The sequence below is a fragment of the Varanus komodoensis genome, unplaced genomic scaffold (genome assembly GCF_004798865.1).
Source record: "Varanus komodoensis strain SLA01 unplaced genomic scaffold, ASM479886v1 scaffold52, whole genome shotgun sequence".
Taxonomy (NCBI): domain Eukaryota; kingdom Metazoa; phylum Chordata; class Lepidosauria; order Squamata; family Varanidae; genus Varanus; species Varanus komodoensis.
In genome coordinates this window covers 2,271,481-2,295,642 of record NW_025336114.1, presented here as the reverse complement: position 1 = coordinate 2,295,642, position 24,162 = coordinate 2,271,481, and the positions used below count along the sequence as shown (strand labels likewise).

General features: G+C 40.2%; 1 protein-coding gene across 3 annotated transcripts in view; it reads left to right on the top strand.

Annotated features, from left to right (window-relative positions):
• The window catches only part of TOX2 (TOX high mobility group box family member 2), a 250,921-nt gene that overhangs the window by 110,422 nt on the left and 116,337 nt on the right, over nucleotides 1-24,162 (top strand). For all 3 annotated transcript variants that reach the window (XM_044447516.1, XM_044447515.1, XM_044447514.1), the window contains exon 3: nucleotides 19,215-19,460. In XM_044447516.1, the coding sequence (XP_044303451.1) occupies nucleotides 19,215-19,460 (246 nt within the window). The remainder of the gene's footprint in view (nucleotides 1-19,214; nucleotides 19,461-24,162) is intronic.

Below are 24,162 nucleotides of genomic sequence, written 5' to 3'. Positions count from 1 at the left end.
AATTCTGTCACCCATCCTCAGTAGTAAGTTTAAAAAATTTCATATAAAAGTCTTGAGTTAGTATAGACTTTTTCTGTTTTGCTATTTTGAATTGAAATGAAGGAAGAATGAGAGAAGTGCAGCACATTGAGAAGGAACATTGGATTGGCAGAGCCAGAAGAATGGACATAGGTACTCTATTGTATATTTTGATCTGAGTTCTTCCAAAGGTGGCATTATCTACAACAATCTTTCCACACCTGCTGCCATTCGTATTTCAAATCCCAGCGGCACAGTCAGTGGTCACGATGTTGGAAGTTGTAGTCTAAAACATCTGGAGGGCATCAAGGTGGGCTGCCACAGAAAGGTTCTGAAAGGCTATGCATGGTGTTCCATATGTGCACATGGGTCTCTCAGTCAACCCTGCTTGCTACAGCCCTCGGAACTTTCCAGGAATTGTGTCTGGTTATTGAAGACTTTCCAGAGCTGCCTTCGGTGAGAGGCTGTCATCAGAAGGGGAAATAAGGAGCCCTACAAGAATTTTTCATGAATAGATAGCAGTCCCTTTGGATCCTGGTCTATGTATGCAGTCAAAGCATCAGAGCATGACCTCAGCAAGTTAGTTTTTCATAACATCATAATATGAAGGTACTTTTATAATGTGTGGGTTCATGTGAACATTGCACTTTGGTTACTGTAATAAGGCTTTATAAGATGTCACTCAAAAAAAGGCATGCTTTTTCATACCCACCCGGATAGGTGTGCAGATACCAACTGTGCACTTCAATAAATTTCTCTGGAAAAATAGGCCTGCTGAAGAAAATAAAAATACTACCAAAACTAAAAAGCACAAATTAAAATCTCTATATTAAGGGAGAAAATTATAGTTCGTTTAGGAAATGAATGACTCAAATTCACCTAGTGTTCTATGGCTCAGAAGAAGGAAAATAACTGTATAAAATTATTAAAACTCTTCAAGCAGTTGATACTATGACATTCAAATGCTAAGAATTCAAAATCCACTGTTGTTCTTGTTTGTTATATACACATATGTATACAGACACTCACAGTTAGAGATAAATAAAGATATAAATACTGATATTCTCCAGAGAGCTGGATTAGGGTACTATCCAAGAGACTGGGCAACGCAAATCAAATCCATCTCATTCAGTTGTCTTCATTCTCTGGGTAACATGTTAGGTTTGCTCAGGCACTTTTCTGAAGTTGTGAGCAGCCCACCGCTGTCATTAGGCACACACATATATAGAGAAAAGTCAGTCAAGTATGATGCAAGGACTGGGGAACCTGTGGTCCTCCAGTTGGACTCCAACTCCCTTTAGCCCCAGCCAGTACAGCCAGTTGTCAGGCATTCTGGGAGACCTGTGGCATCTGGAGAGCTACAAATGGCTACAATCACAGTGATACCTGCAAACTCCTGGAATTGAGAAAATTATACTTGCAGTAGTAGAAAAGGCCACCTGGAGTTGTTTATGTAGAGCCCCGTCCCTACTTGGTTTTTCCTACCCAGTCAAATGTGGCTCTGCAGGTGCTTATACAAAGGATACAGTAAGTATGTGAACCATGCTTAGGGCTGATAGTTAGGAAGAAGATGAATTTGTTCTTTGCATATTCTAGCAAGAACCAAGAAGGTATGAGAGCAAGAAAATTTGCTCAAGCTGATTTTGCTCAGTCTATGTAAATCCTGGCAGTGAGTTAGTACAGACTTCAGCATATGTTCCTCTTTTACCGGTAACTCTAGATATAACTGCAGTGGATTGTTAATTTCTGTTTCTAGTAATAATTACATAATTCATTTAGACTTTACACATGGATTTCCTCACTACACATTTTAAACACTCTTCAGAAGGTCTGAGCCACGGTATTGGTTTCACTTTTAAGTCAGTCAAAAGCAAATTCCCCCAGGCCTCGCTTTTGTCATTTTTTTATACCCTCCAAATATGTATGCCTGCCTCCCTTCACATGAGACTATACACTCTCCCAGGTGGAATTTAAAGGGTCACACAATTTGCTTGCATCGAGGCATTTACCTGCATGAGAAAAGAGAGCACCTGTGCTAAAGTGATGTTTTGCCAAACATTCTTTTAGTAGCAAGTTAGGATCATTTATTAAGCCTCTTGCTTGATACTTGCTCAGAAGTTATGCATTCTTAGCTGCTATAGCTCTGACTGCTTCCTTCCTGAAAATGGGACGAAGAACTGCTAGGTAAGCTTTAGTTCAGGAACTGCAGGAAGTGTGGCAATGCACAGCCTGACACGAATGCCACCGTGGTTCCTTGTCACTGTGAGCAGGGTTTGCACTGGCAAACTTTATGTTGCAGACTGGGTACATGGGGAAGTGCAACCAGTACAGAGCTATTCCAGACGTGCGTTCATTCAGAATATACCCTTGTCTTGTCAGAAGACACACAGTCAGGAAAGTCAAAGAAGAAAAGGAAGACCAAATATGAGATGGGTTGACTCCACAAAGGAAGTCACAACCTCGAATTCAGAAGAGCTGAGCAGGACTGGACATTTTGGAGGGCATTCACAGATAGCATTGCCATAAGTCAGAGATGACTCAATGGCACATAATGACGGCAATGTGTCTCCATGTTAGTGCTGTGCCATTACTGGATATCCTGATACCATGGGACATGCCTTGGGAGAGGAAGTTCACCCAGGTCCCTGCAACACACTCTTTGTTTAATTGTTAGAAGCATACAGTTGAGTTCATTGGTGGTCAAGACTCTGAAGAAGACAAAAGAAAAATGTAGAAACAGTTAAGCAGTTAGAAATGACATGGGTAGACAGTGTGGCAGTGATGGTAGTGATAACTCCTCTTTTAAATATATGTTTTAAAGGTAATACCTTAGTAATACCTACTAAGGTAGCAGATGTGGTAAAAACCATATAACCGCCCTTTCATTATTTGCAAGGGTGGGGCATCTGGGGGAGGCATTAAACTGTGAAGGTTAAAGATTAAAGATATGTGCTTTGTGTAATGTTGTAACAAAGCTGAGATGTTCCCAGAGTTGTAAGCAAAGCATTACGTTGAGCTTCCTATCTCTGGTGTATGGTCCAAGGAGCCCAAATTGAATCAGTGCTGCTTCAGTGAGTTTTGCCCCCAGAAGGGAATGTAAGTGAATTCTGTAAGGGATTTGAACATGGGCTTGGACTTCATTTATATAAGTGCGCTTCCCTCTTGTATCGATTGACATGAACGTTTAGGTGTCGTTCTGTAGTAAGTACCATGGATTTATTTACTGGCTGTGGAACTCTGCTAAATCATCTATTTTCTCTGCATTAGCCTATCTTTGTACTCCTGTCCAGCCCAGTCTCCCTACACTAAGAGCCACCTTGTGGCAATGTAGAGAAATGAATGTAAACAAACACAAATCTGCAATGGTTTGTAAATTTGGTTGCTTAAATTACAGGATAAGGAGAACAGCAGAGACACAATCTATTAAGAAATAACTAGGTGGGTGATTCACTACCATTTGTGTAAATGGCACTAACTCCGGGCTGCCTGCACAATTTATTAATACTTCACGGGAGGAAAAAATTATTTTAATCTCATAATGGATGATGAGCTGTGAAATTGCTTCAGCAGCAGCTGGGCACCCTGGGGGAGGTGCTAGATTCTGCCACATTATGCAAGCTTCCTCTGAGATCTGCTTCACAGTGCTAAACAGACACCATCAAATGTTTAGGGGAGAGGGATACAGTGGCAAGGGGAGGAGGGAAGCTGCAATTGTCTTCTCTGTTTCTAGAGAAAGACAAAAACAGCTTGCTAAAATGTTACAGACTTGGAGAAATGGGAGATGAGGCCTGCTCTGTATTTCGTAATGGCTTGTTGGGGAGAATATCACAAGATTTTGGAATAGGTAGGTGTTCCGGTGCCATACATTGGCTTTGGGGTTAATGGTGTTGGTGAGAGAATTTTGGGTGCTGTAGGACAGTTTTCAATTCAAATATGCATCTGATTGGGGGGCCGAATGTATCAAGTCCATTTTGGATGGTTCTTAATGTTGGGTTTTAGGAGCACTGGATTTCCAAACAATTCTGGTGAGCACGATCCAGTAGCACTGGCAACTTTGCCTTACACAGCCCCTCATGTATCTCACCAATTCCAGCAGAAGATGGAAAAAATTTCCTGGACCAACTTGGTATGTTTCTTTTCAACAGTAGGACTGACGGTATCAGACTCAGGATAGCAAACCTGCTTTGCCCCTTTCCTGCACTTCAGATGTGTTGAGGTGCTAGGCCAGTAGCTGAAGGAGCTCTTGTGCAGGTGTTTCTTTAAGGCTGTCTAAAAACAACAGTTCTGTGTATCTTATTTATCTATTTGTGATACTAGATATAATAAAATCCCTAAGTGGAATATTGATCTATAGTCCTTTTAGTAATTAATACCCTAGAAAAGCTACCAAAAGCATCAACACCACAATGCAAACTTTTAATAAAATGGTTTAAGTAAACAGAAACTTAAAACACTTACAGATGTTTGTGAGGATCAGCAACTTTTTTAAAGGGCAGGGAACTCCTTCAGATTTCACACATATAAACTGGGTATTTTACTGCCTGTATGCTACATTTTGTATGTCTGTGACTGAAATAAAATAAAGTTAAGATGAATATGAAATGAAGAATCTGTCAACTTATGGCTTGCAGCCCAAACAAGCATCTGGCAAACCCTGTGGTCCAGAGGGAACTGGGCCTTGTATTTTATGTAGTTTGCATATTAGTTTTCAGTACAAACATCATTGTCTTTTTTGTATTGCCCAGAGCTAATTGGACTAGAATAGGCTCTGCTCCCATTTAGGTAAAAGATAATAGAGAACTAACTGCCACACAGAATTGTTTTGGTGATGAAAACAGTATAGATTTTAAAGTATTTTGCAAAAAGAGTTAACATGGATGATATTTAGAAATGGATTTTTACTTGTTTTGGAGAAATTCATGATTTTAAAAAAATATATAAACAACTTCTTACATCTTGAAATATTTCATCAGGATCCAAAGAAATGTGGAACTATTTCCAGGAGCCCCAGGGGTGTATGTGTGTGTGTGTCCATCCAGGGGGTGGAAGCGGTCAGATTCCAAGGCTGATTTTTGTAAACAGCAACATGTCATAGCAAACTTCTTTTGAATCTTTATAGTTTATAATACGGTAGAGAAGTCATCTGTTCAAAAGAAAAGGTCAGATTTTTCAGTGACCTAGCAGAACTCCTTCAGTGGCCTAGCTTCAGTAATTCTTTGGTTCGTGGTTCAATTCTGGTTTTACATTCTGGGTAGTAAAACTACATTGAGCCAGAGCTTTTTGTCTGGACAGGAAGAGAAATTGTGTTTTAAACAGACCAGAACCACAGCACTGAAGCAGGCACTCAACAGGAGCAGGGGAGGAACATCCAGTCCCAACAGCCCCTCCTGGTTCAGCAGGGTAGCGTCTCTAGGTTCAAAAAGGGCCAAGGGGATTTGAGAGCAATTTCAAATTTGAACTTTAAATGTTCTGCCGTGCTGAGTGTACCAACACGAGTTAGTATGCCTGGGCACTTCCTGTGCTCTCATCATTGTGAAATGTAGTAATACCACTGGTTGGGAGCTACAGCATGCTATTATCACTGTGGGGTTAAGTTCTCGATCTTTATATCAGAAGAAATTAGTAAAATTGCTGATTGTATGGCACAAGCTTCTGGTTCCAGGCATGTACATTTGCCATAGTGGTAACTGTAACCATTTATTTAGCTGGAGCCCTTTGGAACTTCTGTAGGCTTTTTGGATGCATTTTTAATGAATGCAATTAAAGTGCTATGAAATTGCGAACCCAATTGTGTTTGTTTTGTTGGCTACTCATTTCTGCATCCAAAACCACTATAGAACAATGAAAGAAAAGAACTAACAACCCCACATACACTTGGCACATGTTATAATAAACCAGCTCATCTTCCCCGCTGCACTTTATACTTTATGTATTGCCTGTAAATAATATTCTCTAAAAGACATTAAATCTTAGATCCAGCCTAATTGTAACTATAGTTTGGTTTTTCATTTTGGTTTATGTACAGTGTGTGACTTTTGCAGAGACATTTTTATTCTAGGAAAATGACAAGCCAACAAGAAGCTATAATTGCCCTGATTTTTAGAAGTGGTGCAATACTACAGATCTGATGTACTGCAAGACATGAATCAGAAAAATTCTATTAAAAAATCTCTTGAATGGCTGACACGGGAGTATTATCCGCAATGATTAATTTGACTCGGTCATTATGAACACAGACAAGTCTGACAAAATTGCATTTCATTCCCCACTGAATTCATAAAATCGCTGTACACATAATAAGAAGTTATAGTCCTGTGCTATCCACTATATTTGACAGGATTTCAGCTCTGGAAAAGGGGATGGGGGAGGAGAGAGAGGCTGGGGAGAGGGAATTGGGAGGCTGTTTAAAAGTCTACAATATACTTTATTTTGCTATAGATGGCATTTCACAAATATGCACTTCAACTCTCTTGTTAAAAGTTGAAAGTCACTTTGGAGGGACCTGGGAGTGACTGCTATATTGTTGCCAGGGAGAAAGACAGCTTCTGTGTCAAAGCAAGGGTGAGGAGCCTGTTTGGAGAGGAGAGCATGAGGTTGCATCATTCTGGAGTAAGAAAAGTAGTACTTGCCAAAATATCCTCTTCTGCAGTTCTGCTGAAGTCTAGAGGAGCCCTGTTGGTCTTTGCAGCTAGTGAGAACAACTGGACCTCCGGCTGGAAAAGCGATTCTATTCTGCTATTCTTATCCTGGTTTACTGGCATCTTCACATCAACGGATGACCCTATTACCCCTGTGTTTGCCACAGAATCCATGGGGGGAAACCTAGAAAAGGAATACTGCTGATCAGGTGTAATTGCTGTATGGAGCTTTTCGAGCTCCCTCTCAATCTCACTTAGGCCCATCAAAGCATGTTGACCCTGTAGAAGAATGTAGGAGACTTAGCCAGCTAGAGATGACAGCTCAGTCTAGTGGAATTTGGTTTCAGAACAGTGATTCTGAAGAATGGGATTCAGGAATGGGAGGCACAAACCAGGGGCAGGTTGGGCAGGAGAGAGAGCGAATTCTTAGTTGCTGACAGTGGACTCAGAGAGAATAAATGGGCACGGTTTGGTAAAATGGTTGGGACTGCTATTTTTGGAAGTGTAGCAATAGTATTGTGTGGGCAGTGGCTCTGCTGAAAGGCAGGAAGAGATCATGTAAACACCCATCCTGTCCCATTTTGCATTGACAGATGAATTTATATTGCTCAGCTTGTTTTCCTTGCAGTTCACCAGAAACAATTTCTCTGCTGCTTTCTCTCTTAAACTTATGTTTGCCTCTGAATGTTATTTGACAGGGCAAATATTTACCTCCAATAATGATGAAAATCTCCATCCTGCTAACTGTGAATAACATTCTTTGAATCAATGTTTGTCTGAAGCTTCCAGGATCCCAGCAGATAATCACAGAGAACATGACTTGACAGAGAATTGGGGTCACTTGATATTTGTCAGGTTTCTAAGGAGAGCATCCCCCCATTCTTGCTTGACCAAGTAATGTTCTTTGTGCTTAACAATTGCACATAATGTCTGTCTTAATGGAGTTTCTCATCTATAGAATTGAAAGCACTTTTCATTTACAACCCATTTTACATGTGTGGAGTACTGAGGCACCAGAAAGGGGTTTATTTTTAAAGATGTTGAGTAAGAGAAGCCATGAATAGCAAGTTCAATGCAAGATTACATTTGCATGGCATCTAGAGTGTTCAAATGCAAAAGAAGGCAGGGGCCTTCTTACAGGAGCAGAAGAGGGCATTCTTACAGGAGCAGCAGCTGTCTCCTTTGCTCTGTGTGGCTGAATGCTTCAATTCCTTTGTCCATGCAATAGATCAACTTTGCACTGTGCACCCCAACACATCTGAAAATTGTAACAAAGGTCTGATTTTTAAATGTGTATGTATACAGCTGTTTTGAATATCAGTGAAATTTGGAAGCAGATTATTATGGGATCCTTTAGTGGTTTTGTTTGTTTATTGATCCTGTTGCAATCTGAGTCGCCAACCTTCTTCCTGTGTCATTAAAAATGAGCGAACATTCTCCAGGCCAAGTTTTCTCCCTTGCACAGAAATCCTGCTAGATACAAACAAACAAAAAAGTTGTTCAACCAGGTGACCCCTGCCAAGTGTCTGGGTGGGCTTTTGGGACAGGTGAACAGGACTAGCCTTCCATGAACTGTTACACAACTGCAACAGGTGGAGAGCAGTGGTAGCCAAATGGCTTCCAATTCAGACTTCCTGTTATAGGAATCCGTATTGGTTCTATAGTCACATTTAATAATATGAAAAAATTGCATTTATTTATTTATTTATTTATAAAATTTGTGTGCCGTCCAATTACTTATGTCTCTGCTTACAGCATAAATAAATTGATGGCCCAGCATTCCCAGCATTCAAATTGTGAGACATATGCTAATAACCATGTTTCCAAGGGCTTCATATGCAAAGAACAACATCAGTGACAAATTTAAGAAGACTGCTTTCATTCCAGGGAAGGACTCCATTGGAGTGCGTGGACTTTCTGGTCAGAGTACAATTTTGTTAGACTGACAGTGAGGGAAAGGCGAGGAGAGGGGCGAGGTGCTTCTCTCTTCTTAAGCAGACTTTTGTTTTACACAGTTTAAAATTTATTTTTATCTCTTCCAGCATCCCCTTCCCCAGTTATGGCTTGAAGAGAGACTCAGAAAAGTGGGGGCTTAGGAAGAAGAATAGCAGGCCATGGCTGGGAATGCTCTGTATCAGGGCTAGGCAACTCCTGTGGACTTGTGGGTGCATTTGGGATTCTGAGGTGGCATCCAAGGCACCACACTGTGTGTGTCTCTTGCAGTGCAGGAAAAATGAAAGGCACTGAAGTTGTTAAATCATTGAAGAATATAACTACACTGGTAGCTTAGCTCACAAACACCTCAGTTCGCAACCAAATCGGATCGTGAACAAATATTTCATAAAAAATTTGACTCAGGTCGCGAACGCCGCATTGGGTGGCGATCGCGATCGCGGCCATCTCCCCACCCTCCCAAGTGGTGAGATGGCCACAATTGTGCTGGGGGCGGGGGGAGATAGCCGAGATCGCATCTGTCTTTCCTGCAGGAGTGCGCCCATGATTGCGCCCGTCTTTCCTGCACAAGTGCAACCGCGATATCAGCTATCTCCACCCCCTACAATGATTGCACCCGTCTCCCCCCAGCGCGCCCTTGTTTGCGTCTGTCTCCCCCCCCAGCGCGCCTGTGTTTGCATCCGTCTCTCCCCCCAGTGCGCCCATGTTCATGTCCATCTCTCCCCTCGCCCAGTGCACCTGCATTCCCGCCCATCCCTCCCCCACCTTGCATGTCTGCGTTCACACCCATCTCCACCCCCCAGCGTGCCGGGATGACGGGCACATGCAGGGATGACGGGCACAATCACAGTTATGATGAGGGGGGCAGGGAGATCACTGTGCTTGGGGTGGGGGGGGGGGGAGATGGCCGCGATCTTTGATGTTCTTTGTCACTTTGCTTCACATTTTTCTGATTAAAAAAATAGTTACAGAACAGATTAACCTTATTTACGTTGAACCTTATGGGAAAATTTAACTTGGCTCATGACCAATTTGGGTCACGACTAGAGGCCTGAAATGGATTAAGTTCATGAGTCAGGGTACCACTCCTATAAGGAGCAAGTGCTTTTGGGGGATGGAGGGCTGAAAGCAGAATCACATACATACAGAGAACACCCAAGAAGGTGATCCTGCTAAATGTCCGTGGAACATCCAGCATGCAAGGAATGTTTTGTGCTACTAACTGAAAATATAAAGAAAAGATTTAACCAAAAGAAAAGGCTAAACTAGAGCATTCCAAAACATTCTATCATTAGAAGTAGAGAAAAAGACATGACATGAAGAATCCAACTCATCATTTCAGAAAAAGTAAATTGAAATCAGGCCTTTAAAAGTGCACTGAGTCAAGTTCCATAAATGTGGCGTCTCTTTTGAAAAGGCCTTGCCCCTTGCACCTTCTGACCTTCCTGATTTTGAAGAGAAGTCTAGAATCAGGGCTTCCAAGCCATGCAGGGCCATAGAAGGCAGTCTGTGTTTTACACAAAGAAGTAACACTTCAGAGGGAAGCCCTGTGAAAGTTACTGGAGGTAATAACTCAGAACATTGGATGTGTATCTACATGGAATAAATGTCTTCATAAGCTCTGAAAACACACATGCGTAGGGTTGCTACAGTCATCTGTCTGCCAGTTACAGGGACAAGCTGCTATGGGCATTTTTCCCTGCTGTGCTTTAGGATCATTACCAGATTTTTTTCTCTTCACAGCTTTTATCGGGTTGGTTATTATGGTATTCTTTTTTGTTTTGCTGTTTATGGTAACTTGCTCTGAGAATGCCTGTTGTTAAAGCTATGGTTTATTAAGCAAATACAGAAATATCATAGTGTGAGGAGAGGGAAAGGATATCTCAGTATGGGAAGGAAATACTCTGCCATTTATAGGATTCCTCATTGAGGGTAATTTAAAATAATGCATATCTAGCAGCTACATTGTAAATTGTTATTTCTACTCTAGAGTAGGTGTAGTTTGTTTATAGCAAACTGAAAGCCAGTAAATCACCCACTCCATATGGTGTCCTTTTAGAGTTCTTAAAGAATTCAAATATGATATTACTGACCTTCTTACCAAAACATTTAATATGTCCCTAGCATCAGCCCTTGTACCAAAGGATTGGAAAATGGCCAATGCTGTGCCAGTTTTTAAAAAGAGGATCCAGGAGAGATCCAGGGAATTACAGGCCAGTTCACTTAACATCTGTTCTGGCTAAATTGCTTGAGTAAATTGCTTGAAAGCTTTATTAAAGATAGAATCAGTAAAGCATAGAGGTGCAAGCCCTGCTGAAAAGGAATCAACATGGCCTCTGCAAGCAGAAGTCAATAACATATCAATAACTTATTCAAGTTTTTTGAGAGTGTCAGTAAACACGTAGACAGGGGCGATCCAGTAGACATTGTTTACTTGGACTTCCAAAAGGCTTTGACAAAGTCCCTCACCAAAGTTTCCTGAAAAAACTTAGCAGTCATGGAAAAAAGCAAGCGGGGTCCTATTATGGTTAACTAACTAGTTAAAGAGTAGAAGATACAGAAAGGGAATGAATGGTAATTTCTCCCGGTGGAGAAATGTAACCAGTGGAGTCCCACTAGGTTCTACATTAGGACCAATACTTTTCAACCTATTCACAAATGGTTTAAATAAATCATAAAGTAATCATCAAAAAATGAATTAGGAATTAGAAGTGCAGTAACCAAATTTGGGACAAGGGAGCAACAACAGGGTGGGGGCAGGGGGTTGCAATAGTGGGAAGGGAAGAGGAGGCTTCAGCTTTTTTTTGGCATGCAGGTGGTTTACAACTCCCCCCCCCCGCACCTCCCTTTTTTCTGTTAAAGTTGGCCCTTGAGACATGAGAAGAGACTTGCAACTCAACTCGAAAATTTCTTTCAGTGACTTGAAACTTGACTTGAAAATTTCTTGGGATGACTTTAGACTCTGCTTGGGCGTAAAAGTAAAGATTTGAGACTTGACTTGAGACTTGGAGTAAAAGACTTGAACACATCACTGCATATTGCCAGCTTTATTTTTGATTCCTTGCCTATTTATGTTTCACATGGAATCAGCAGTCACGCACTGGGTTGATACTTTCATTGATCTGTCCAGCTCAGACCCATTGTAAGAACAGTGAACAGTCACACTGAACAGTCACTGAATTCTGTCTCTCTTGTTGGATTCAAGGGAGTAGAGGAAGAAGAGTCTTCTCCAGTAATATCATCTCTCTCCGTCACTTTCCATAATTTTTTACTGTATTGCTCTTTTTTGTGATCCATCCATAAAATTATTTCTGGAGATTTCTGGAAGAGCTGCAAGTCCATTCTTCAGAGTGAAAGGGGAGAGGATTCCAATGTAACTCCTGCTTGCCTAACTTGGTGAATTGTGCAGCACTCTGATAAGGCCAAAACAGAGACACAATTGTTTCATTCCAGCCTGTTGGAAGTGACAAACAGGGCTCTGTTCCTTTGTCAAAAATATGCTTATGCAGGGCTAGACATTTATACTGAAAACGCTCAGTGCTGCTTGTAAGTGGCTCATGCTGGCTCCAGTTTAAAAAAAAAAAAAAAAAAAGCAGTGGCCTATATATGTGAAACTGCAGTTCTTCTCAGAACCCATTTGAGTTCACTCGAATTTGGCATTCTAAGTGTTCAGCTGTGCTATGTAAGTTAAATGCTTTATTAACTATGTTACACTTGAATGATGCCTTGTGCACAGAAAGCTGGATGCAACACTTTAAGGGAATTGCCTCTTAGGTTCTAACCCCTTAAAACATCAGTACTGTTAATTGCTCTGTCCCTTACCAGCTTTTCTCCAGTTCCCATCTTCTCAATCCACATCCACTGCATCTGTGAAAACACATAAAGATGGGGAAAAAATAGTCCAGAAAGATGTTGGCATTTACTTTCAGGGCTGCTTGCAGTTTTTGGGGTTTCTCTAAATAATATCCTTACACTTTGCCCTAGTAGTACAAATTATTCTGAAGTACCCTGATGCTTCTGCTGGAAAATGTTGCCAGTGGGAAAACCTTAGCCTTGAGGTTTAACAGAACATTGTCCTGCTGCCTTTAGGCTATGTATCATGGATGTGTCTAATCCTTCATTTGACTCTTGTTTTCTGCAAATAAACTAATCTATAACTCATAGCATCATTTGACAATTCTACTGAAGCAAACAGTGGCAACAAGAGAGAGAAAGAAAGAAATTCTGAACCTTATTGACAAATTGGAAGTTAATAAATCACTGAGCCTCGATGGTATTGATCCTACAGTTCTTAAAGAACTCAAATAGGAAATTGCTGATTGTTTTACAAAAATATGTAATGTGTCCCTGTGATAAGCTTCAATAACAGATGACTGAAGACAGGCCAATGTAACTTCAATTTTTAAAATGGGTTCTGGGAGGATTTGGAAAATTACAGGTCAGTTAGTTTAACAGCTGTTGTGAGTAAATCGGTTGAAAGCATTATTAAAGGTAAAATTATTAAGCATATAGAAGGACAAGCCCTGCTGAGAAAGAATCAACATGGCTTCCACAAAGAGAAGTCCTATCTCACTAACCTTTTAGGCATTGTGCCAGTACATCAGATCCTTGTATGGATGGGTGCTGCTGTGGTCATGTTCTGCTTATGGTCTTCCCATGTACAGATGATTGGCCACTGTGGGAAAAGAACACTGGATTAAATGAACCCTTGGTCTGACCCAGCATGGCTCTTCTAATGTTGTTATATACTTGACTTGTTATTTTTTAAATCCTTATAATTTCTCCTTGTTTTTCTTCTGTTTTGCCATCTACAAGCTCCCTCTTCAATCCTTCTTGGGTCATTTGGGTTCTACCCTTTCAGGTAATTGCTGTTTACTTTTATAGCAGGATACCCCAATTTGTTCTTTGTCAACTCTGCACTGTGTTGATTTGCCCACTGCCTTTTTAAATGGACTTTGGCGATTGTATTATATATTCTCATATCTCACTGGCTTTTTCTGCTAGGAAGAGCAGCTAAGTAAACCAAGGAACTTCTGCGCATGACTTGTTTAGTGATACTTGCAAAGTAGCAACCTAACCTAACAAGCCAGAATAGTTTTCGTTCCTGGCCTATGTCTCTAGCTTGTTCTGAGAGCAACAAGCAAGTATAAACAAACCATGGACAGAGGGTCCCTACTTCAGTTAGGTCCTCCTGCTGGCAGGGATACTAATCAGGAGTGATTAATCACCTCCTCAGTTGCTTGTGCATGGTAAGCCAGAGTTACTTTGAAGTGCAAACTGGCTCTCTTCATTGTGCTCTAAATGGCTTGTCTGACAGTGATGGCAGGGGACAGAATGGGAAACAAAGAAGCAACTCACAGACATGTGATGTATTTTGTTATTTCTATATGACAGTTTTTCAAGAATTGACTGTAATACTGCAGTAATAATATTTGTGGATGCCAGTTTTAGACTAAATGCTAGGCAACTACCAGTTGTAGTTCAGTATGGAAGTGGAAAGTTTGGTAGTTTGGTTCATGAACATTATTTCTAAAGTAATTTTATGCCAAGAAATGGGTAAAACTGACAGGACCATCTCTCCTGCAGTATATTTGGTGGTGTTGCTTGTATTACAGAAGAGGTGTCAAATCCCTGTTAAGTGGTATCGACCAGTGTTTATTGGACTGTGCAAATAAAGGCACTGAGCAGACTAGACCTTTTGTTTTGTTCTTTTGGAAGTTCAAGAAATCAGTTTTCTACTCTATCATATCAGAAATGGCAAATACAAGTTTCTTCTCTCTCACCTCCTCCTCCAGTAATTGATTTGTAACTAACTATTTTTAGAATGGTTCCAAACATAATTTAATATGAATGATTGTTCTTATGCTTTATAAAATATTGACTGAATCAATGGGTTCTAGTGACGTGTGGAAGGGCAGCCATAAAATACCAATTCCTTCTTTGAGGAAATAAACTGAGAATTCAGCTTGCATTGTTCTTTCTCATTATCAGTTTAAATCTAGCAATCCAAAGGGTTACAGGAGTTGTTAAAGCAAACAGCTTTGAGGAAAAAATAAATGGGGGATCCACTGAATTCATTTAACTTATAATGGTCAAAATCATGTTCTTGGTTCCCTTTGTTGCCCCTAACAAACATATTTGTACTCTAATGGGTCTATTATCAGAACTTCATGTGTTCAAACATTACAAGTATCCCCTGTTCACATTGTATATACTTTTCAAACTGTCATTTACCTATGGATCAAAGAAATTAAGTAATGATTACGTTAAGGGAAAGGCTCTCTAGCTGGCCTAGGGCCTTCTTGCATGTTCAAGCATCATAAAACATACTTTGATCCAAGTATGCAATGGTTGCCCCATTGCTTTCAATGAGCCTCATTTCACAGAACAGTTAACTATGGGTTTTTAAAATCATAGTTATTTGTTCACAGCACTGAGTGTGCTGCCTCTCATATGTTTGTCACTTCTGCTTTCCTAAATAACCCAGGAATTTCTGGATTGTTGTGACATCTGGACAAGGCACGTGCACAACAATAATCATGGTTTAAAACCCTGACTTGTTCAACTATAAACATTCCAGAATGTTGGGTTCAGACTATATTTCTGGGTTGTTCAGGAAAGCCGAAGCAAGTGGAAACTAGCATTTTCTCTGGCTCTGTGCAGCCACAATACAACGGTTGTTTGAGTGTGTCGGGGACAGCTTTTGGAATACATCCGTATTGCAGGGAATGCGACTGGTATTTGTTCTGTGGAGAGCAGTCGTTGATATGTACACATTTAAGCTCTGAGCAGCACAGTAGAAGCAGATTGTACTGCAGGCCACCCTGTGGAAGTATCTGATTGCTTGCTAGATAGGTGCTTCTGCTGATATCTGTTGTAGGAAGACTATCAGCCACAGTCCTACCACCTCCCAGGGCTTAAAGGTATGGAAAGGATTTCCTCTCCCAGTTGCCCTTCATGGGAAGCTGTTTCACACTCAGTGGCTGCCCACACTGTTGTTAAAAAAGCTTCACAACATATAGAATTTCTGGACCTGTACTGTGATATATACAGAACACTGGAGCATATGTAAATACACTAAAATACAGCACTATTTATTTCATATAATTATTATGCATAATCCAGTACATAAAGTTAATGCAATCTAAACAAACTTAGGATGCAGCCTATGACCTGTAACAATGCATGTGTGATGTATGTTGTCAAATTAAAATTTCTTTCATTGTGGATGGAATCATTCATTTGGGTGCAGGACATTGGTCCATCCACCAAACACATCACTGGTTGGTTGTATTTTATCGCATGATTTTGGTTCCTGCAGAACACAACTGATCTAATACACTGAGGCTTTATGAGCTTTGGTGTGCAAGCTGATTCCTTCCCCGTGGATACAGACACAGCAATAGTTACCCAATTCATTTTTAAATGGAAATAACACAGCGGTGAGGGAATTTCTTCTTCACCACTTCCATTGCCTCCTCACAGTGCCGTCCAGCGGAGCTCTTTCAAGTGGTACATGGATTGATACATTCTGGCCCTAAGAAAGATCCTGTATCACCTTCTATGGCCCACTGTGACGACTTTGCCCAGCACTTTAAGGAGAAAATCGCTCAGATTCGTCACGAGCTGGACTCCACAAGTGATTCAGATCCTTTAGGGGAGGTGCCAATGACTCCATCTGGTCAGATATTAATGGATGAATTTCAGTTATTGCAGCCTGATGATGTGGACAAGGTGCTTGGACAAGTACATCCCACCACCTGTTTACTTGACCCTTGCCTGTCTTGGCTACTGGCCAAAGCCAAACACAGGATTGGTACCTGAATCCTGGAGGTCATCAGTGCCTCTCTGAGGGACGGCTGGGTGCCTGCTCCTTTAAAGGAGGTGGTAATCAGGCTTGTCCTAAAGAAGGTGTCCCTGGATCCAGAGATGGCCGCCAATTATAGACCAGTGGCCAACATCTCATTTTTGGGCAAGGTGTTGGAACGGGTGGTGGTGGGACAACTCCAAGCACTCTTGGATGAAACTGGTTATCTGGACCCATTTCAGTCTGGCTTAAGACCCGGGTATGGTACTGAATCTGCCTTGGTCATGATGACCTGTGCAGAGAGAGACAGGGGGAGAGACAGGGAGAGTGCATCCCTGTTGGTCCTCCTGGACCTCTCAGTGACTTTCGATACCATCGACCATGGTATCTTTCTGGATAGGCTGGCGGGACTGGGAGTAGGAGGCACTGCTTGGCAGTGGTTCCGCTCCTACCTCGACGGCCGATTCCAGAAGGTGGTGCTGGCGGACTTTGGCTCTGTGCCATGGCAGTTATGCCATGGAGTACTTCAGGGTTCCATTTTGTCCCCCTTGCTATTTAATATCTACATGAAACTGCTGGAGGTGTGGGCTGCGGAATCATCAGTATGCTGATGATACCCAGCTCTACCTCTCTTTTTCAACTGATCCAGGTGAGGCAGTGGCTGTACTGAACTGGTACCTGGCGGAGGTAATGGGCTAGATGAGGGCCAATAAACTGAAGCTCAATCCAGACAAGACAGGGGTCCTGTTGGTGGGTGGATCGAGCTCCTGGCTTTCTCTCTGGTGGCGCCCCATCTATGGAATGCGCTCCCCAGAGAGGTCTGCCTGGTGCCGTCGTTATTTGTTTTTTGGTGCCAGGTTAAGACCTTTTTATTCCAACAATGGATCCAGTGTGGATCTGTAATTTATTTGTGTTATGTTTTATATTATTTTATTTATGTAAGCCATCCTGAGGCCTTCGCGACAGGACGGCATATAAATATTCTAAATAAATAAATAATAAATAAATTCTCTACCTATATAGAACCTATATAGAACAGCTGCCTCCATTGAAAAAATGAATGAGGCAGGCTAAGATCCTGCATGCATTGGAGTACCCACCACGGCAGAGGTTTTCCATACTGCATGAACATTAATTAGGCTAGGTACATTTACCTGAGTGCAGAATTTTATCCACTCCCCACCACCCTACCCCCAATATTTACTTTTCTTATATTTCAGAATATCTGTTTTAAAACATATATAGAGAGTGAGTGCAATGTACCAGCACTTTCTTAGCAGATGTTGCTTGTTAATACTTGCCAGTATGGCACTTTACCCTCTTACCTGAATTTGTCTGCTCAGGTTTTGAAATGTATGACTTTGATCCTAATGCTGATTGAGTAGCATAAACTTCATTCAAACCTTCAACCATTTTTTTGTCATTGAATTGAATAGATACAACAGAAAATGTACAAAGGACATGGGAGAGGGGAGGTATGCTAAGGAGCAATCCTATGCATGTTTAGACAGGAAAATTTCCAGCATTCCCTGCCATTACTTATGTAAATATCTATTTCATTTTCACATTGTCCAGTAGCTGAAGGTGTCAGATCAAATGCACAAAGCTAAAATTTAATAATAAAATAGGGCAGAACATAGAATTAAAATAATACAGTATAACATGGCAGAATACAAAATTTAACACAGTTTAAACAAAGAAAACAATTAAAAAAAAAAAAGAACTAGATGTGCTAAAAGATGCATTGGACCATGCCCTTCTACTTCAAAATGTGTGCAGGGGGAAGGTGTCAAGATTCATTCTGATAAGCTGTTCTGCAGTTTTGCCAGAAGGGTATGTTTGTGAGGAATCCTTTAGAGCACTTCTGGAAGGAGTTGCAGAGAATGACTTGAGCAAAAAGTTGCAAGAATGACTTGTGTCCCTTACCCTCCAATTTCTTTCAAGTCCAGAGTTTCTCATGGGGTTCATAGTAGTGAATACTGTGTATCATTTGGCATAAGCTTTTTATTTTTAATCTCATGTTCTGTATTCCATCTCAATCTCTCTTTGAAACACAGTGTCCTGGACAAGTTAGTGCTTTGTACAGGAAATCCCAGAAGAACACAGATTACTACAGAAATAAGGTTATTAAGTATTTTGAGAAGCTCCCTCTTTATCATTGAATGCATTGCATTTTGTTCCCATATTTCACTAACAGTCTTCCTTCAGTATTTATTCCTGAAACTAAGGTTCATTTATAGATCTGAGACAATTTTGCTGGTGCAGTTCCTGATCATTTTTTAAATGTAAAGTGCATATAATAGTGTTTCCCTAAACATTCTTATGTCATCCAGCCTCCTATGAATTAATATGTTGTTAATCCCCCGCTTTCTAGCAAGCAAAACTTTGTATGTGTCTAGTTCAAGGGTGTGGAATCTCTTTCCACTCAATGGTCAAATTCCATTTTGGAGAAGCTCTTAGGCAAATGGTCGAAATGCCCTCATTTTTTGCTCAAAGCACTTACTGCCATTAATCAAGCCATAGGAGAGGCATTTCAGAATGGCAAAGCCTGCACAAAAGCTGGGAAACCACTAATGGGTGGGTTGGAAAAAGGGTGGGAACAGGAGAAGGTTGATGTCAGATCCTTTTATATTCTCTGGGAGGGTATTATAAGAACTTGTGTCTGTTCTTGCGCAGCTTTTCCAGGACTCAGTAAGCATGGGTGGATTGCATATCTGGGATGAACAAATTCACTTTGCCTTGGACAAAAATGTGAGAAATATTTTGTAAGAATGTCTTCTATTTCATTTTTGTTTTAGACATACAATGGTCAGAATGAAAATAATGAAGACTATGAGATTCCTCCTATTACTCCTCCCAACCTCCCAGACCCTTCCCTCCTTCATTTGGTGGATCATGAAACTGGATATCACTCACTGTGCCACAGTCTCCCTCCAAATAGCCTCATACCAGCATATTCCTACCAGAATATGGACCTTCCAGCCATTATGGTGTCTAATATGTTAAGCCAAGATGGACACCTCCTCTCTAGTCAGCTGCCTACTGTGAGTAACCTTTCTCTTTCTACTTGTGTTCCTTTTTATGCCTGATGCTTTGCACCACTAACATTCTGTATAGTGTGCAAGTGGTCCTGTTAGTTTGATTCCAGGTTAAAATCAAACTAACAGGACCTCTTGCTTACAAGTTAGCTAAGGTGATGCTTTTACAAGGTCACCCTCTGCTTCTGAATTGAATTGTATTTAGAATGTTCTTGACTGCAGAATGGAGAGTCTTATTTCAGTGCAGAGCCCTGTAGCATATATTAAGAATTATAATATATTATATTGCTATTATATAACTGCCCCTTTCCATTCTATTAGCTCAGACCATATCTGAAAACTTCCATATTCCTTTGCATATGAAAATTGGCCCAAGAAATGCACCACCTTATCCCATTTTGTATTGCTTATTTTCATTACGAACAGTTTAATTTATCAACGTATTCATAAGGAAGCATGCCTTATTGGCAAATTGAAGACGGTGAATTACCATCAATAGATTTTTTACTTGAGGGAGGTCAGAAATTAGAAGTTGTACAGTTGATTTCTTCATAGCTATTGGTATGGTCACACTTATAATTTTTTTCCATGCAAGTTTGGATTTAAAATTTTCTGTCTTATTTTATTTAAAAGCCCTTGTTCATAATCAAGATGTATTCATGTTGTGGTTTTATGTTTCACTATTTGCATATATAATGTCATGCATATTGGTTTGGGACTTTTGGAACTCCTTTATACATGCTGTATTCTTTTTGCCTGCTTTGGCTTGATAGGCAGAGAGAGAGAGAGTTTCCCCAAGTCTTCTGCTCATTGCTTTGTTGATATGTTTCCTGGCTGTTAAAAATACTGGCACATTCCATGCAAATATCTTTATAAGGACAGATAAAATCTCTACAGGTTAAAAATCTTTACCCGATACAGTCTTTTCTTGCTTTCCTTTTTCCATAAATACAAGTTTATGGTAACAGGAAGGCTTCAGGGCAGAAGAACTAATGGCCTCATTTGGTCACCCCAATAGCAATGCCTAATTGACTGGAGCAAAATGGGTTCTCTCTGGTCATGTACATGGCTCCGACCTCACCCCATTTCATGGGGAGGATTAAGTAGTAAATGGTCCTCCTTCTCCACACATGCTTTGGAGCACTAACTTCCATCAGCTTACATTCTAAGGAGCTTACATTCTAAAGAGACAAGCAGGATATAAATGTAATAAATAAACAATAATTCTGAAGGAAACAACTCCCCCAACCTGCTATCCATTATATGCTCATAAGTTAAATCACTACTTTTTTCTTATTGTGAGATGTTAAGTTGATCCACGTTAGCCTTCTGGATAAAACATTAAACATTTATCAAGGAGACCAAAGCAAACATGATTTCATCATGGGAGAATTTTTAAAAAGTTGCATTAAGCATCAATCATAGTTTTATGAGCAGTATGGAAACTACTGCGCAATCTTATCAAATTGCAATTTCCTTCCATCTTTGGTTTCTGAAATATTTACTTACTTGGATGCATCATTTTATTTATTTAAAACATTTATATCCTGCCTTTCCACCGCTATTGGCCTCCAAGACCACAACAAATAATTAATACAATCCATTAAGGTTAAAACAATAACAATACAGAAACAGGGAGCCAGCAAGTGAATCATGAGTGAAGCTGAATACTGCTAAGCCACTGGGACAAGAGAGAAAAGGGTTTACTGGTGCTTAAATTGTATATTAGTAACATGTGCTGACCAACATAGTGTGGGAACTACAATGCTGAGCTTGGATGTGGGAATCCCAAGTTCAAGCTGCTAATATAATATGAAGTTTAGTTGGTATTGAGCAAATAATTTTCAGCCTAACCTACCTCACAATGTATTTGGCATGGTGTGACATGTCAAACCATGCTTTTTACAAAGCCAAACCATGGTTATCATCTATTCATAGCTTGTGCATGGTTCCATGTCCAAGATCTAGAACTGTTCTGAAGCTGGTTTGCAAACCATAGTTTGGGCAAAATGGGGTTTTCATTACATATAAATGGGAGAGTGAAGGAGGGGAGGAATGCCACATGAGCAATGGTTTGCCTGTACACAAATCAAAAGTTTGGATCAAACTATAGATTATGCAAGACATGGCCTGATATTACATCTAAACTATGCCTTTGTGAAATAATATTGCTTTTCGAAGGAAGGGTTGGGATACAGCTAGATTCTAACAATTTTTGTCCAGTTAATTTAATGGTAATTATACAAATCTCCCAGCTAAAAAGTAACATATGTTTCTTGTTCTGTGCATAGGAGACCGTAGTGCAGGAAATGGGGAAAACTCAGACCTTTTGAACCTCCTAACACTAACACATCCCCTAAATTTGTGGGAGGCCTTCCCATTTATTTGTAATTAAAATGGGTATATTCAGTGAACCTTGCTTCTATCATGGCTATCTCAAAACCAACAGGCACCTTTGTATGAAATCAAACATTACTTTAGAGCTTCTCTTCAGCTGAGTTGATTAAAACATTCATTTCTGAGACAAAAGAGTCAATTTCATATGAAAGATATTCCCCCCCCCAGTTTAATTTAAAGCACAGCCCCAATGTCTGACCCCTATTTTCATAACATGATAATTTTATCCTGTGTTGATTGTCTCATTTTTGAGAGGAGATATTGCACTTATAAATCAGTTTCTAAAATACCCAAAGAAACAAGAATAGTGGGATTTATTAAGCAGCTTCCACACATCTGAAATAATTTATTTTGGAGTAGTCCTTGGGAAATGTTCTCTTCCTTACTTTATGGTTCTGTTTTACAAATGCAGCATCATGACAATAAATCAGGACGGAGCTTCAGAAAGATAAGAAGAAGGCTTAGTGTGCTGTAAGCATAGAATAGCAAGATTAAGATTTGTTTCCCCCTTGTAATGAAAATGAAAAAAGAGGGGGGAAAACTGGAGAAGTTAGCATTTTCCAGTCAGTTGTGAATGGAGAATAGTTCATTTTAAATGGAGGGCTAGGGAAATGTGATATACCTTTAAGGTTCTGACTTGCTAAGAGGCCATTGCCAAAGAAACTTGTCTTTTAATTTTAAGCCCAGCATGTAAACTTTTCTATCTTTCTGTCAGACATCTTTTCTAAAGACATCAAAATGTCTATTTTTTGTTAAAATTATTTTTAGTTCCTTTCCAGTCACCACAAATTGGCCATTATTTTCTATTGAAATTTCCATCCGCAGTACTCCCACTATGTGTTCATGGATGGGTAGCATATAGTCCAGTTATATACCATACAATTTCTGTTTATTTATTTATAGCTTTTATATCCTGCCCTTCACAATGTCTCAGGGTGGTAGCATTAATAATAATTTTTATGTGGTGTTAATAGAAACTGCATGTAGAACAGAGAGAGACTAAATCCTATGAACAGAACAAGTTTCAAAATTTGTCTCCATTAACACCTTCCATGTATGTGTCTGTCAAAGCTTTACATGACTAGATATACTGGTGAAACAAACTGCGTCTATTTATTGTCACAGAATCTCTTTTCCAAAAATCTTAAAACATGGCATATGTCAGAATCTTTCTAAGACAGCATTTTGCCACCCAAAGGCAATGCTAGGAAATATCAGTTTTAAATATACAATACGGAGTCAAAAAGGTTGGTGTGTGTACATGTATGTGTGAATGTGTGCACATGTGCATGCATATACTTGTTTGTAAATAATATGCAAAAGCTAGATGCTGTAAAAGGACATATTTGTTCTTAGGGATCATCCTGATTTAAAGATTGATGTTTTAAAGATCTAGGACCTAAGGAAAGCATACATTGTGTGCCAAGCCTCAGGTATACCTAAACACAGTCAGAGGTAGGAGGACTTTTAGTGCACTTCTGCTTGCAGGACTGTTTGGCTGCAGTTCAGGGGTTTTCCTGCCTCTTTTAGTATTCTTATTGCTCTGAAGCAGGACCCAACGGAAGCTTTACTCCAGTAGCCAATCTCCTTTCTTGCCTGGTGAAACAAACAAGAGTGCTTTCCTGCTCCATCATAAATGAACAAAGGTACTCAGTCATGAGCATTTTAGGAGATGTAGTGGCTACATCTGCCTTTGCGACTGGGGCTATTGGAGAGAGAGAAAGGTACCCCTACACTGTTAACTAGCAACCCTGCTTAAGATCGTGTGTACTATACTCTTCATCTCTGTTAAACCTTTGCTAGTATTTATTATGGTTTTTTTGTGGAAGAACAGTGCATTAATTTTCAGGAGGCTAGGATGCAAAGAAAAGTGCTTGGATTGAGAGCTAGTTAGTAAAATGTAAGATGTCCATTAAAAATGGGACACGGTAACCAAGACTTAAGTTCTTTTCTTTTTAATGGGAACTAAGTGCAATTCACCCTCTCTGGATCTAACCCAAGATATTTGATTGTGCTTTAATATTTCATTAGAGAAGTTTGGATCCCCCAGCCCAATATGTTTTGACCCAATAGCCAAGGTCAAAAACTGGGATCATTTAGGAGCAAGAGGGACTTACCTTGTATGGACATGTGCAAATCATGTGTACAGTACAAGGTAACTTGTACAGGTTATGTGCAGCTATTCATTAGTGCCTGTTATCCAACTCATCTTCAGAACAATACATACAGATGAATAAATAATTCCCACAAAAGGCCTGTCAGATAAGAATGATTGTCCTTCTTCTATAGATAGAAAATTAGAAGGACACAG